At 36.0% G+C, this 16,866-nt stretch overlaps 1 protein-coding gene across 14 annotated transcripts in view; it reads left to right on the forward strand.

The window, feature by feature from the left end:
• The window catches only part of ptprk (protein tyrosine phosphatase receptor type K), a 241,201-nt gene that overhangs the window by 67,061 nt on the left and 157,274 nt on the right, over positions 1–16,866 (forward strand). For all 14 annotated transcript variants that reach the window (XM_015359378.2, XM_069195990.1, XM_069195992.1 and 11 more), the window contains exon 3: positions 6,363–6,634. In XM_015359378.2, coding sequence (XP_015214864.1) covers positions 6,363–6,634 — 272 coding nt within the window. The remainder of the gene's footprint in view (positions 1–6,362; positions 6,635–16,866) is intronic.

A 16,866-nucleotide genomic window follows, 5' to 3' on the forward strand; every position in this document is an offset into this window, starting at 1 on the left:
TTGTAGAATGCCACTACAACTAAAATTCTCATAAAGTAGCCTGTTGCTTTAAATGTTCTGTTGCTTGTAAAAACACGTTTATCCACATTTTTAGATGACTCCTTGTATTTTCTATATTATTGGATGCATGTATAAGGAGGAATTACTTGAATTAGATTGTCAAGCACACTGTACACTGCTAATTTAAAGTGAAGGAGCTTGAGGTTGGATTTTCTTTCTGAAAGATTTCAGCATGTATCCGCTTTGAAATGACAATAAAAATAGACCTATCGGCAGTTTTATAAAGATTATGTAAACCTCCCAAGGAATTGAAGGTATGATGTAGTTGCTGAAGACAACTGTGCTCAACTTTGTATTTGTTACTGCTTCATGTTTGCTGTTGATCAGTAGTCTGTTTTATGCTAAAGACAGATGAGGTTGGGTTCCATCATTTACAAAAAATCCCTGAATGAGATGCCCACTTGTTCAGTTAAATTATTTCCATTTATGTATGTTAATACCATCGGATACTGTAACTGGTCCTTCAATGAACATGGAAATGATGTTATGAAATGCTGTTTAAGACTATTAATGTACAGTATGTTTCACTTGGTTTTGTTGCATTTATTTAAATGCATTCAATACTAATGTGTTATGTGTGCTGCGACATCTTATGATATATGCATATCTATAAATCCATTCATCTATTGTTCTAACAAACATTGCCTAAGTTGTATTTTAAGTTTAATTTCAAGGGATTTGCAGTTGGCAATTCCTCTTTCTTTTGTCCTGCATTCCTGTGACTACTGGAAGCTTGTCACAATATTTTGTGTCTTTATAAATTAAAATCAGAAGTGTGACTTGTATTTTTTTTGTAAAAATAAACTTTTTTAAATTTATTTTTGTATCTTCCAAACGCCAGCTTATAAATACTACGCAGCTCTGACAGCTTTTGCAAATGTTTAAATTACTGGTATCAGGCAGTTTTCTTCATTCCTTTTCTAATTTATATGAAGAATCGGCAGATTAAGTTTTTCTTCTGTGCACTACAATGAAAGGAAACTGGAATATGTCAAGGATTTTTCAAATGTATTTTTCCTAGAAATCTTAAGAATCCTAATAGTTTGTTCTCAGCTATTGAAATCAAGTTCTAGGACTAATTGAAATATCTAAATAAGTGTATAACTTGCCTATGCTGCTTTTCTAAATATTAATATTCTAATAGGTCTTGGCTGACATCTGACTTATTTGAAACCAAGTAAAAGTCTGTCTTCTGAAATAGCCTGCACGACTCTGGTGGAAATGAGATGCAGTGTTTCTAAGGTTTTTCTTGGTTAGCCACTAAATCAGATAAACACAGTTGTAGGGAAAATCTCTTGCCAGAGGGTTTTGTGGTACAAAATATATCTTAAAGAACCAGTCATATGTGGCGGAATGCACTCTTTCCCACTGCTCTTTAAGGTTTTCCCAGGGACCAAAAATGCATTTTTCAAAGGAAGGATGTTTGTAATTAGTGCCTTGTTATGCTAGTAGTGCAGTTCTTGATTATTCAAACCAGCATGTGTAAATCAAATCTCCCAAGTGCTAAGCATTTACAGGTAATGTACAGGGAATCAATGACCTGTAATGATTCTTACCGTTTCAGGGATTATTAAGTCTAGTTCTGTGTTTTGCTGACATATAGACTTGTGAAGTTATTACTGATTCCAGTAGTTATTTTTCCATAAATCAAGAATTGCTCACTGTTTTATAGAAAGTGTTCTGACCGGTAACTTGTGGGTTATATCTCTCTAATACACATTGCTGTAACATTTTCTGCCTTAACACTTACACATTTTCATTTATGAATATTCCTCTGATCACTTTTAAAAATAATTTGGGTGTTGATAGCTTGGTAATAGTAATGTGTTTATTCTCATCTACAGGATTTCTGAAAGGAATAGAAAGAGGAATTAGTTATCTATTATCAGCAAACCTAGAATGTATTTTCTTTCCACTAATATTCTAAATGTATTCTGAAATATGTACATTTTAAATTGGAAGTCCTTTTTCCAAATTTATATTAGTTGCCTGTTTGCCCTGACATATAGAAAGCATGTTCTGTGACTGAGATCGGGAAAACTATCTTAGAGCTCAAATGTATGAGGCTCAACTCCAGTAACGTATGGTCTTGAGAGGAGTAATCGCAGTTAATAATGTCTTAATCGTCATTAACTGATTCATTATTTGCGCAGGTACATTAACAGACAATATACCTTTAAAATGAAAAATGAAACTCAGAGTTCTGTAATGTCACAGTATAAATGGTTTCATGTTCAGCATGAATGAAGCGCTATCTTCTGAAAAACTTCACATGAATGGACATGGAGAATATACAATAGCTTTTCTCCCTAAATGGACAAACGTGGCAGTTAAGCACCTAATAGTAGGTAGGTTTTACTACTGAGCTGAGCCTTGTGTCATTTGTGGCCCTGTGTTGAACTGAATATTAAACCCACTTATGGGTTCTTTAGCGTTCATTTAGCTAGGACCTTAATTTAATGTCTCATTGAAAGCGTAACACATCCTATAGCACATAAAGTGACTGTGTTTTCAAGAGGTCATACCCCTGATCTTATAGCTAAGTTACATGAAATCTGGTTTCCCGAAACTACCAGCCTGATTGAGTGAAGTGAAGTAATTTCTCACTTTCTCAGTTGATCAGCTAGGTAGTGGACACATAAATAGCTGCCACATATCACCCAGCTGGATGTAGATCTCCAGTAGAAGTTGAGCTAGAAAAGTGCTTGACAAATGTATGCCAGTTTTTACTCAGAAAGCAATCGCTATATTCACATTTTTCTAAACAAAATCTTATGTATGACACATGGCACAATTTTTTATTAAGCTTTTGATGCATAAAGATTTTTTTTTCGTTTTGAATAATACAGCACATTTCAGAGCTAATTTGCAGTAAGGTGCTACAATAAAATGTGAAAATCTGTCGTTTTGTCCCATTTTAAATTCCAATCCGGTTATATGATAAAGGAGTAAACAGGTTTGCTGGGAACCAAACCTTTATGCTTGTATGCCTTTTTTAGTCCTTAAAGCATCATTTTCAACCCCCTCTTTTACCACTAATACTTGGAACTTCCCTACTCCATATCAAAGTCCAAGGTTTTCAAGAACAAAAATGCAGATTTCTGCCAACTTTTTAGTTTAGTTATAGTTAGGTAAAAAAACCTCAGAAAACAAATTGCCAGCAGACTTTGGCTGCCATTGTAATTTTCTTTTTGTTTTAATTCACTGACAGCTTGATTATCTCCCTCTCATGAGAAAACCATGCATGTGAGGAAAGCTACATTCTTATGGCTACATGTTTACTTTGTAACTTGATGTGAAACACTGCCTGGAACAGGCAAAGTGGAAGGTGGGGGAGGAGTATGAACTCACTTTTACAATGTTTCATTAACCCTTCCTTACTTCCTGTTTTGTCCCAGATGGGGAAATGTGCTTAACAGACCAGGTAAAGGACGTAATAAATAACATGACAACATTAATCCATTAACAAATAAAGGAAAACATACATGCACAAGAATTAAAAAAAAAAAACCTCTTCATAACATACTCATAAAACACAATAATCTTCATAAAGGCTGCTTTTGCATAGTTTGGTCACTGATTAGGTTATTTTAGAAGATAATTATTTAAACACTGTAACAGAAATGGCATCTAAGTGCTTGATAGCTAGTATTGTCTAGTTATGTCAGGTTAAAAAACATCATTGGTGAGTAGAGTTTGGATGCTTCCTTAAATGAGCAAACAAAGAAAATACAATGTATAGAAATCGTTATTTTGCTCTGCCTTGAGGATTATGTTGTTGATGGAATTGTAAGCATCACACACTATTATACTAGAGTTGGAAATGCTTAACAGATGTACTGGCATTATGACAAATGGTTGCAAAAGCTGTCTAGAGCCCCTCCTGATGTTATGCTTAAGGGCTGGCATATGTAGATAATGTAGTTAAATTGCATTTAAATGTTTTAAAATCTTGGTGATATTTTACAAAAAAGAAAATAAAACGGTCAAATGGTAAAGAGCTTAAATGGCCCAACGATGAGCGAGTGTGAATGTATATTGGCTGATTTAAAAAAAAGAATAATATCAACAGTCTTGGTAATTAAGCCAGGGTATAGAAAAATGAATGCAACTTTCACACTGTGAGGTTTGTAAAAAATAAACTAATATCCATTCATTTTGTAGCCACTTTATCCAATTCTGGGTCACAGGGGAGCACCAGGCACAAGGCAGAACCATATATAATGGACACCATCCATTGTATATTTTAATTAAAGTGATTATTAAATTTAACTTGCTGGTTTATTACCCCAATGATAAGCTAATAGACCTTCATATGCCTCGGAGTATATATAAGAAAAAATAAGCTTTTTCCTATAGGAATGGTTGCAAGGCCAGTCATAATGCACATGTATATGTGTATCTTTGCTAATTATAGCTGTACTTAATTCACTTTATTTGTTTTGTTTGTAACACCTCTAAAAAATGTAGTAAGAAAATTTAAACCACATTTTCAGCCCCTCCTCTTTTAAAATATATTTGTGTGGTTTTGATTTATGAATGATTGTAGCTGTGCACTGCCAGTTTATTTTGAACAAGAGCAAGAAGATGATTTCCTGTCAAAAGGTTATGGAGAAGCATAACCAAGAGATATGGATTCTGCAGCCTGAAGTCAATTAAAATGTCCTGTAATTCTATTCCTTCTCTCAGGCTCTGAACAAAAAAAGTCTTACCACTGAGGTGCAAGTACTGGGAATGTGTTCCATAAGAGACAGAAAATACACAGCACTCTAATGACCTACAATAATGTTTTGTATTTTCAAACAGTTTGTAGAAAAGAGGCTCAAAATGCCCTTAACACAAGAAAAAAATCAAAGGCCAAAAAGAATATCAGAGGTAAAAATACAAGAAACAAGACAACAGAAGAATGTACGAACCAGCACAGTCAAAAGAAAGCTCTAGCTACTAAATCAGTTTTAAAAATTGTATAAGGATTGAGTGACACAGGAAAATGGCTTCTCTGTGCCAGTTCCTTGTTCTGAAGGTTTTGTAACTCATGATTTCTTAAGGATTAAAGCTAGTGAGGCACATCATTGTGGTTGCTTCAAATGTCATATTTGGTGGCAAAAGCCTTATGATCTGAAGAAAATTAGAATGGGTTTAATACTGTTGAGGTCAGTGAAATATGCAAGTTGTTGCTGAATTGTTTTGTATTTGATATCTGATCATCATGCCATGTAGCACCACTGCTTATGGGTTTTTACTATTACTTAAATATTCTTTTAATCCATACAATCAAAACATTGTAAGTATTGCATACAGTATGTATTGGATAATATGCTGACTCACTTTTCCATATGTTGGAATATGATTTTGCTTTAGATCAAAGTGTCACTTGTTACGTGCCTAATTTAAGATGATCAAAATCTGTAAATTCAACAAAACCATTTGCTGTACTTCATTAACTTGGATACAGACATTTCCATATAGCCACATTAAAAAAAAACAACAGAAAAAGTTATCATAGCAAAGTAATTTATATTTGCATTTTTTCCAAGAAAATGAATGAATGAATGAATGGATCGGAACCTTCAGACACTAAGTAGGTGGCATAACAAGGCATTTATTTTGCTTCCACACAGTGCAAACTGTTTTTATCATTTTGTCTGCATCTCTACAATAAAAGGAAGCCAAATTCAGTTTGACATTTCAGGTGGATTTCACGAACGGGCAATTTTTATTTTGCTATTTCTTCATGTAAGGAATCCCCTAGTTGCCATGGCTTTGGTATCTCCTCTTCACGCTGATAGTTAAAGCATTAAAGCATTTTCACTGAAGATTAGTGATGCGTGATGTTTTGAGATTGTTTTACTGCTGTAGTTTTTAAAAGGGAAATGGGGAGTGTTGCCTCACTTCTGCAGGCACAGAGCTGCTGTAGTGCTCCTCTGAAAGGAAAGTGTTTCGTTATCTTTAGAGTGTCCTAGGAACAAAAACCAAACATCCTCCCCAGTCAAAGCAAACAGCCTCCCTGTTTAGTCACTCCCACTCCTCAACTCAGGTCCTGAGTTGTACGGATGCAGAAATGCTATAAATGCTGAGTTAATATTGCTGGGGATACTCAAAATCTTCAAACTGATCAGGGTTTTTTCCACAAACTAGGTTTTAAATAGCTCTGTGGTTCTTTCTTTTGGTCAGTAATACTGGCAGTTTCTAGGGGGGTTTGCATGTTTGTGGTACTATGAGAAAGATGAAGCCCTATTGCTAGTCTGCTTCCCTTTTCTAGCACGACAATGAATTTTGTTCTTCTTTTATCTTTTACACAGGCTCTTATATGATGGTTGACTCTTCACAGCATGATGCTGGAGAAAAAGCACGGATCCAGCTGCCAGTGATGAAAGAAAATGATACACACTGCATTGACTTTAACTACTTATTGTACACCCAAGACGGCTCAAGCCCAGGAACGTTAAACATTTTAGTAAAGGTCAACAAGGGTCCTCTTGCTAATCCCATCTGGAATGTGACCAGTTACACTGGCAAAGACTGGCTTCGAGCAGAACTGGCAGTCAGCACCTTCTGGCCCAATGAATATCAGGTAATATCAAATGACTGATTTTTCACATTTCTGGTGATTTTAATAGTGTTTTCTTACTATTTTTTCTTGACATTAAATTTGTGGTAAATGACTATTTTTTTACGGTTTTATAAAATCGGATTTGCACTTACTTGGCACTCACCTCAAAGGATCCCAAATCTCTGAGATGCAAGAGACTCACTTCCTCCACCACTGTAGTTTGACACCCACCTGGATGACACACATGGCAACCATTTTGCTCCACCAGCCTTCCTGTCAAACTGATCAGGTGTAGGTGGGGGAAATTTCAGGCTGAAATAAGGGGAGGATTTTAGGCAAACCTCATTGTTCAAGCCCAGTGTGGAATTTGGCCATGGCACTTGGTTAACTCTCGTACTCTTTCAAACAGACCAAGTAGTAAGGTCCCCTTTTAACATCTTAACTGAACGTTTTGTTTCCTGCAACCCAGTGTACTCCCCGGTCACCATACTGAGACATTTGGTGTGAAAATTCTGGCCTAGAGGGAACAGAGCGTTTGGATATCGTATCATGTTCTCGTACTGGGCTTGGTAAATGTCATGCACAGTACTCATCTCGGCCTTGGACACTGAGGCTATCTTTTAGATCACAACTGTCCCATTCCGGTGCTGTGCCCTGCATAGTGGAATCCCTTTTGTTCATAGTGTAGGGTGTATGGAGCACCAGAGGAAGAGGTGCTGTTTTATTGGAGGCATCATTGTGGACTGCTAGTTTTTACATACTTTTTAAACATTTTCTTGAGGCTAAGAGATTCTTATCCATGTCTTTCTATGAAAGTTTTTTTTCTGTATGTGTTCTGTATTGTGTATTTAATTATCTAAAAATGATTGAAAATAACTAGTAAAATGCTAATCCAGAATGCTTTTGCAAGGTTGTACAACTAGTAGTAAAAGTTTTTAAAATTTGTTACAAGAACATGATAATAAATGTTATAAATAGCAGACATTACACTTTAAATATCTGAATTACTAAAATAAGAAAGGCCCAGTAATAGCCATTTCAATTGAGTAAACTTTTCATTCCTTTTATATGATTCCAAGAAAATGGAAGGAAGACACTGTACTTTTACTCCCAGTGTTTGAATAACTGTATTTTTATATGCCCTTTTTGAGAATAATGGGAACGTGTATTGTATGAGATGGGATATTTATATTTTAAAACTGAATGCTATAAAATATTTCCTGTCTTCCTATTTGTACTTGCTATTGGCTATTTATACTTGCTATTTATTATTTGCTATCCATAGTTATGTCACCCACTGCCTTGATTCAGAAAAGTCCAACACATTTCACTTTTAATATCTGTCCTTTAACAAACAAACAGAAAAGAAGAAAAAAGTGGTGATTCATTTGTTTAACCATAATGAATCTGAATGTTATAAAAAGGAATTAGAAGAAAGGTTGTGTTTTAATTTAAATAGTACTTCAGAAAATATAAATAGCACTAGGCAGAAACTGACAAAAGAAAACACAAAACAACACAAGAAAACAATACCAAACAACAAAAGAAAACACATCAGCCAGCTCCACAGTTTCCATCCCCACATCAACACAAGCACTTAAGCGATTATGGTTTGAGGTAATTATACATATGACAGTTACATTTGTAGTACATTTACGTTGTAAGACATTTTTATTTGTTCAAATTAAAGGTTGACATTCAGCTACATGGTTTGCAGTATATTCTTGTAATGACATAATTGAAATAACCTCAATAGGTTTATTATTTTGTAGTCCTGAACAATGATATACTGGTAAATTGTTACATTCCTGCTTGCATTCATTTCTTTTGAGCAATACATAAAGTGTTGAGAATAAATCGTGATAATTAACTTATTCAAAGTTTCCCTTAATATATATTTTATTGTTCCGAATATTTTCCATTAAAATGCTGTGTGACAGTTTATATGAGAACAATATGGCACTTAACGGCAATGTCACTTAAGTGTTCAGTTAAATGCTTGGCATTACAATTTTCAGGATCTGAGAGCTTTGAAATCTTGACTTCATTTTGGTCTTGATGCCAGAAGATACACGCGTATCTTTCACTTAGAACACACATAGAATTAAATAATGTCATTAACTGATTAAATTTAACATTTTTTTAGAAACCAAACTTGTTTTAAAGAGGTCTGTATTCTTTGAGATATTCTAAAAATCTGACTCTGAAACAGCAAAAATAATGATTCTCTCCTCATGTTTAATGGTGTAGTCATAGTATTTACATTTCTTTAAATCTGAAGACTGTTCTGTTTTATATGGTAGTGTGCTCTTTGGTAAAGGACGCAACAATAATTACTGTTTCTCAGCACAAAACAAATCAAGTAGCAAATTTTAATTGAAAATTTAAAGAAAAGCATATCTGTATGAAAATCTGTTCTAATATGGACAATGGAGCAATGTTGTTACACTTTAATCCTTACATTATACAGTACACATCCCTTCACTCTGTATGCATAACTTGTAAAAATGCTTTTTCATATTAGCCTAAAAGGTTTCCTTTTTTGTATAAACAACTCATTGTATCCAAATACTGTTGTCTTCCTGGATTATCAACTGGTAAATATGTAAATATTTTAATCAGACTTTGAGCTAAACTTCAATGCAAAGTTTCTGTTAACTAATGAGAATGTTTCTCATGTTATCTAATGAGAATTAATTTGGAGTCAGTTTTGGGCTTGTAACTATAAAGTGTAATAAGTTGTTAAAATTGTAACATTAACATTATCAATTACTTTAGAAAAATAAAAACCTTATATGCCTCTACATTTCAATACTTGTGACTTCCTAGTGGCACTTAAAATATTTCTATGAACTGATTTTATGGACATTTTATGAGGTATAGTTTCTTCATTAAATCACAAGTAAGTGGAAAATAAATCACCAACTCACCATGCTTTGGAGTGTTATTAAATTTGAAGGTGCTTTGTGATAAAGCTTGCATAATATGACATCAGCTAATTGGAAGAATCCTTTTAGATCAATTTATTAATTTCTGATTTATTGTTTTTTCTTACCCGGAGACCTGAACTTTTTCATCCTATAAACATAAGGGCATTTTTTTTTGTTAACAATTAATTTCCTTCATCTTTTGTTCTAAGAAACTTGCTATTCACAAAAATTCACTATTGAACTACAGCGAAGTAAGCTTATTTTTACATGTAAGACAAAGCAACAAAAAAATGATATTTAAGATATAGCTTTATCTACTGGGTGAGATTAATCTCACTGAAAATAACTATTTTATTTGCATAAAATATTGCATTTAAGATCCATAATTCTAGTACTGGATTTATAGTTCAGCTAGAAAATGAGGCTGGTTGGACTTGCAGTGGCAAAGAGGGAGTAATAAGGTGTTTGGAAGACATGACGAGGCGTTCATCTGCAGGCTTCTCAAGTGCACAAATATGGCAGCCACTGAGTATCAAAACAGACAATGAATATGGGAGGCTCATAATTAGCAAACTAGGATTACTTTCCCTAGAGAAATTAGTGCCAACCCAATCAAACTGATGCTGCATTAATTATGGATGGAAAAAAAATAAAATTATTAGTGCATTAAAAGGTAATGGTATATTGTGTCATTGCACAAAGTGGAATATGATAAGAAAGGTTACAAACAAGAGCGGGCTATTTGGCCTTGATGTGTAGTTTTGCAGTGAAATGTGAAATGCAGTACATTATTTTTAGCTCTGCTGTTCACCTTTGTTTGTAAGAATAAAGGATAGAACAGCATTATCAGAAAGTCCTGGATGTTCTGCTTTGTCAGTTTAGTTACCGAAAGTAACAGGACTGTATTGACAATGGATCTTGGCCTAGAGAGGTCAGACACATGACCATTAGAGGTTGCATATCTATTGGGCAAGCTTCAACCTGAGAGCTGAACAAAAGTAGTTTACACGGTGAAAGAATACATTGAATGAACAGGAGAGGTCAGGGCAATTAATAGTGGTTATGTTCTGCTGTCCTATTCTAATGTTTTTAAGTATGTCTGCTCCCAAAATGTATTGCAGCACATATCTGGTGATTGCCATAGTTTAGCCTCACCTCACGTTCATATTTACTAACTCTGTTCTTCTGCAAATACCCTTCTGTGTTCCATTCCCCAAATTAAAGAGAAGATAAGAAAGGTTACAATTAGAGGTGGCCGTTAATAAAGCAATGCGTTACTTTGTGAAACATGCAATGTAAAAGGAAGTGTTAAGTGTGCTTGCTTAGAAAATTATGTCCATGTCCAAAGAAAGCAATGTTCAGTTTCTTTGTTCAGAGAAAAGGACATTTGAGATGTGTATATATATATAATTAATGTGCACTAGTACTTAACATAATAGCAAAACCACACCGGGATCCCCATACCTATAGTTAACACTATCAGAATGTCACTATTCATTCTTTAGTTGGAGAAATTGAATGAAATAAACAATGGAAATGCTATAAAATACTCCATATTCCATGTTGAAAAGAGAAGAAAAGAAACATGTTCCAGTTGGTTCAGGTGTGAGAGAGAGGGAAATGGGTAGTTGATAAAGCATGAGAGAACAAAAGCCGGGACTGGGTCAAATACAGATTATGCTATATGTGTGTTAATGTTTTGTCTTTTTAATGTGGGCATATGTATGTGTACTTCAAATAAAATTTGCAGCTGATTATTGCAGTAAGTTGTTAGTAGTTAATAAGCCACTGTAATTGATAGAACCAGTTTGCTGGCTAGTGTTACACAGGTACACATGATAAACTCTCGAGAAACTCTTACAAGGGTCTTTGCGAACAAGACAGTATGTAAGTCTGTAGATATCAGTGAAGATGTCTGCCTATTTTAAGATGCTGTTTTGTGGATGTCACTTTTTTAATGTTCTCTATTACATTTTTCATTATTTCTTCACTTGCTTTTAGTCAATACTGTTTTTCCCCCCAAAAAAACAATTTCCTTCATTGTCTTGGCAGCAGCTAGTCAGTCACTTCTGGTGACAGGGTTAGGATGGAGCATTGCTTTGTGCTGAACTCGAACCTGAGAAAACAGTTTAACAGAGATTGAGGCACAAGCTCTCCAGGGAAAATGCTGTGAATTGCAGTGAGAGAGGGAGAGGGGAGATGCAGAAGAGACGTTTCAGGGTCAAGTAGGATTTGCTGGGGAGATGGCAAAAGAGTAGATGTTCTCGATTGCAACTCCTGTTCCACCATTATCAGAGAAGCAATGCTTACAGAAGTCTTCAAGCTCTTGGTTCTGATGGGAACACTTCAAATCAATCAACAAAAGCTGAAAAACAAGAATGAGATGGCAATCATATTGGAGTAGCAAGCCTAGTTCAATAGAGATGGGTAAAATAGTGAGAGCAGCAGGAAGCCTGAGTTGCTCATACAGATGTAAAAGAAGGAACATATCCATGCTTAAGATATTTGCACTTAAATCTTCCACATTCAGGTAGGAAGCCTATTCAGGGATAGGCCATACAGGTTAATGTGTGGCTATGAACCTCCCTGCTTTGAAAGCAGCATCTTTGGTGAAATATGAAAGCAATTAAGATGCTTGATGAAATTATTGATTAATGATGTTCTGTTTTGTCAGTTTTATTAGTAACAGGACTGTATTGACGATGGATGTTGGCCTAGAGAGGTCAGACACATCTGTTAACATTCAGCCATGGGAAATTCTAAAACGTCTGCACATCAAATTGAAAGAAATGGTCAAGGAACAGTGTCAGCCTAGGAAGCAAAATATGAAGTGGGATATAGCCTCATTTAGATAAGACATTGGGAAGCTCAGTGTATGCCACATAAAAGCCACTTTGTCCCTTTGTTCCACGTGAGAAACCTTTAAATTGGCTGAGGAATTACAACCTCACACAGATGTGTGAAGTCTTTGGAATTCTTAATCCTTTTCATTCTTATCAACGTAGGAAAATGGCCACTTGTGGAGAGCCGATTTCCCCAGTATGCTGCCTAGTAATGTCAGACAGGAGTGGTGTACAGCCATAGGCCAGAGACTGGTAAAGTATCGGGAGCAACACAAGATTTAAGGAGACAATCTTTGTTTTAGAAAAAAAATATTATAGAAGTGTCACGGACGTCCAAAGGGACTAACCGTGGGGAGCAGGAGAGCGGAAAAAGGCCCATATGCGTAGCGGCGAGACGGGAATAAGGCCCGGGCTCATTAGTGCAACGAGTTCAGGAATGCCGTATAGACACCTATGCCCTCAGGGAGCGGACGTGGGGCGCCCTGGTGCTAGGCGGGTCTCAAGACATCCGAACGTCAATGCTGAGCCAGGACAGAGTGCAAGACCCGGAAATATATAGAAATATATAATATAAGGGAAAGAGAGGGACCGGAAGGACAACAGACTGGAAACTAGGGACAGGACAGAGAAGGAGCGCCCTCTGCAGCCAGACAAGAAGCTGATGTCGATGGCTATCATGTCAGATAGACTGTTTCTTTCTGACAATTTTTTCATTCCTGACCAGTGGCCAAACAGTGTGCGTTGAGTTATTCTCCAGCTACGATGCAAAGGGTTTTCTAAAAGCAAACACTTTATAGTGGAGAAACAGTACAAATCAAGCAAAGGTTATGATTTTGTGGGATCGAAACGAAAAAGAAAACGCATGACTGGACCTAAAGAGGCTTCTTGTATGACCGGTAAACCAAATTAAATGAGCAGGTAGTGTAGTCACACTACTGTTATAAAAAGCATAGGTTATTAAGGATTGAAGACATACTGTATGTATTACTCCTTATCACAAGCGGTTAATATATTGGTGGAAAAGTTTAATCATTCATGAATTAATACATGACAATTGAAGCATTAGGAACATTTGGTTACTATAATTATATATATACGTTAGTCTGAATACTAAGATGGTCCTCAACAGTAGGCCAGTTTATATCCCTTTGAATTAATGTGTGCAACATCTGTGAGAAGACAAATAAATACACTTGAAAGAACATTAGGAACTGCTGAAAGCTCCAAAGAAGAAGGTAGTGTTGCTATGACGAGATCCTTTTGGGATCATGCAGGAAATAGGACCTCTCTCCTGTGGAATCTGAATGCCGAATAACGAGGACTATAGACAAGATTTCTGTGTTAATTTGTTGAAGGAATAGAAGGATGGCGAATTCAAATCGTCCGATCTTGTTGCTGAAGAAAAACCCTGCGATTACATTTTCCTGAGGGAGGATGGACAGAAATTGCCAGATTTGTCTCTTCAAACTGTAGGGAAAAGGACTGGGGTGTAGTTTAGAGTGGGGAAAAAAATGAGATTATTCACAGTAAACCCAGAGCTTTCACCCCGTATTCAGCATACCATTTATGCGGAGAGGGGGGAGTGGTGGCTCTGTGGCTCAGGATCTGCGCCTGTGGCTGGAAGGTTGCCAGTTCAAATCCCGCAGCCGGCAGAGGAATCCTACTCTGTTGGGCCCCTGAGCAAGGCCCTTAACCCCATCTGCTACAGGGGTGTATATGGCTAATAAAGTGATCTTATCTACCTACAGAATGTAATACCATCATGCATTATATCCCAAAGAGATTACTTAATATACCAAGAGAATATATTAATGAGAATATATTAATATACCATGAGAATATATTAAAGCATTGTTTAATGTTGGAGAATTAGTTCTATCAAAGAGTGCAAGGAGCAACCCAATCAAAATGATTCTGAAGATGATGGGTAGTGGTTATAAGTGTTGCATAGCCTTTTGAAAGCAGAATTAAGTTTCAAAGTAGACTACTATCCGTTACCAAGAGTTGATGAGCTGCTGGTTGGTTGGAGCCTGCTAGGTATCTCAAATGGTATTGTCAGGGTCCTTTATCTGAATGTTCACAAGAGCCGACATCTTCCAAGACACCTTTAGTAATGTGATAGTTCGTCCATATGCCTTTTGGAATGCATGGAACATCTTCTTGATGGGCAAGGTTTTGCAGTGGCATATCTCCAAGATATGGTACATGGGATCAGCACAGTTATCACCATAATAATGCTGTGATGTACATACTAACTGTAGTGATAGGTTGACAGCTCAAAATGTGTGTTAATGTAATCTAAAAGTCGCTATCTAGAATATAAGGAATAAAGTAATTTCTATGAAAATAAAATGCAGTTGTCAGGAATAACCCCAGACCTTTGCTGTTGATTTAATGTCTTTTCTGAAACTGCTTGACCCTTAATGAAATTGAAAACAATACCCTGTCAGGTTTTTACATGGATCCTGAGTGGTGGAAAGGCATTTCAGTTGTTGTGGCGAGATACTTTTCTGAGATGTCTGGATTTAAAAAAAATGTTCGTGAGTTAATGCCTCAGAGAAAGGCTTGGAAGCTGTGCTGTATGTGAAGAGCCAGGAGAACAGAGAACTGTTCTACTCTCGATCCAAAAATTACACCTGAAAAAAAAATGCAGTACTGCAGAAAAACAGTCTCCAAATTAAAAGGTCTTCAGAAAGTTTTAGGAAGATGATTTCTGTTGGAAAGGGCTTGTAAAGCTCTTAAGTGTAAAACCTGCCTGCATAAATTACAATAAAATGACCAGATGGTGTTTGTCACTGCTACCATACACTTTCCAAATCGCCCATTGAGCAGCAAAATCTAAATTTATTGTAGATTATTTATCTTGTTATCCCAGGATATTCAAGAGGAGAGGGTTACTAAATGTTAAAGTGGTGCTTTACTGAATGAATAAAGCAACAGTTTAATTGTTGAAACTTGTGGTGTAAGGGGAAGTTTAAAGTTTTCTTACCTGGAAAACAATAAGCTCCACCTAAGAATCCAAGTCTGGATTTCATGTAAAGAGAAAAGGAAAAGTTACCAATGTTTATGTATGTTTACTCGTAAGTAACGCTATTAGGATCTCATGACTACAGTTTTTAATTAGTTTAGCATAGCACTCATTATCAGATTGTTAAAGCCCTTTACCCTATATTTTTCAAGTGGAATAATTAGCTTCAATAGGTAGTTTTCCTATGATATTGGTGTTAAGTATCTCACAGAATATTCATGTTAGTGTTTTGCCATTTTCATGTGTATATGGCTATATGTGTATTTTGTAAACGTACAGCTGAACAACCCATTTGTGAACTTCTGGTAGTACAGTTTCGTACATAGTATAAAAGGAGATGTTATGCAGAATATCCCTCAATTTCAGAAGACTTTTGGAAACATGGCGGAAATCGCCTGGGGGGTTTTGTGAAAGTTACAGGCTAGTAGCATGTGTGGCCAGCAGTGGAAGCAATTCAAACTGTACATTAGTGATGCTTGCAGTATACTTTGCAGTAGGTTGCAGATGCTGTGTTGTGGGATTCTGTCACATTTCTCTAGGAGAGCCTGGATAAGTATTGCCCGTTTGCAGGTTTCTGAGCCCTGGATGTCAAATGTCATTCAAGCTCATCCCACAATTATTCAGTGGAGCTCAGTTCTGGCAAGTAGGGAATCCATAACGTTACTGTTACATTATATTATCTTGCAAGAAAGTTGTTACATGTGCAGCACAGGAATGTATGGTGCCCTACTGGAACGGAAGAAGGCTCCGCAGCCAAAACGTTCTGTTTCTTTCTTCGCTTTTCAGCATGGAATAAACCTTTACTTGTTCCTTTGTGTCCTACTGGAATGTCATGTCAAGATGTGCCCTCAGAAGAGACAGCAGAGGAGGTCCCAGGACCTTATTAATGTAGTGCCATGTACTAAAGATACCATCAATCTCTCCATGCGTGGTTCTGTAGTGACTAGAAATTGACAGTTTTTGACTGTAATGCTTTGCAGCACTGACTGACTTAATCCGCCGTCCAGTATACCAATGTAATGAAGGCATTGTTCATTACTTCTACACCAGTTCTTACACAAAAGCTAATTTAGTGCTTATGCAATGCGCAAGTGTCAGTGATCAACTAATAACAATCAATTAAATAACATTTAATTGGTATTTAAATATATATTCATTTGCTTGTGTATACTAATTTTTCTGAAAGCACACATATGTAGAGTGATGCTAGTTTTGATGCTTAGTATGTTAAATTATTGTGTTGGCTTTGTGGTATTCATATTTTTAAACACATTTGTCAATTTAGAAAAAAAATACTTTTCATCACTTGCAAAATCTCAAAGTTGTATTTTGTAAGTTGTATTCTTATGTACTTCATACAAACTACTAATTTCATCAGTGATGCACAGTTCTTACTGATGTTTTTTTAATTTAAGTCTGAGTCAGTTTGGCACTTCAGAAGAAGTTAGAAAC

This window comes from Lepisosteus oculatus, chromosome 2 (genome assembly GCF_040954835.1).
Source record: "Lepisosteus oculatus isolate fLepOcu1 chromosome 2, fLepOcu1.hap2, whole genome shotgun sequence".
Taxonomy (NCBI): domain Eukaryota; kingdom Metazoa; phylum Chordata; class Actinopteri; order Semionotiformes; family Lepisosteidae; genus Lepisosteus; species Lepisosteus oculatus.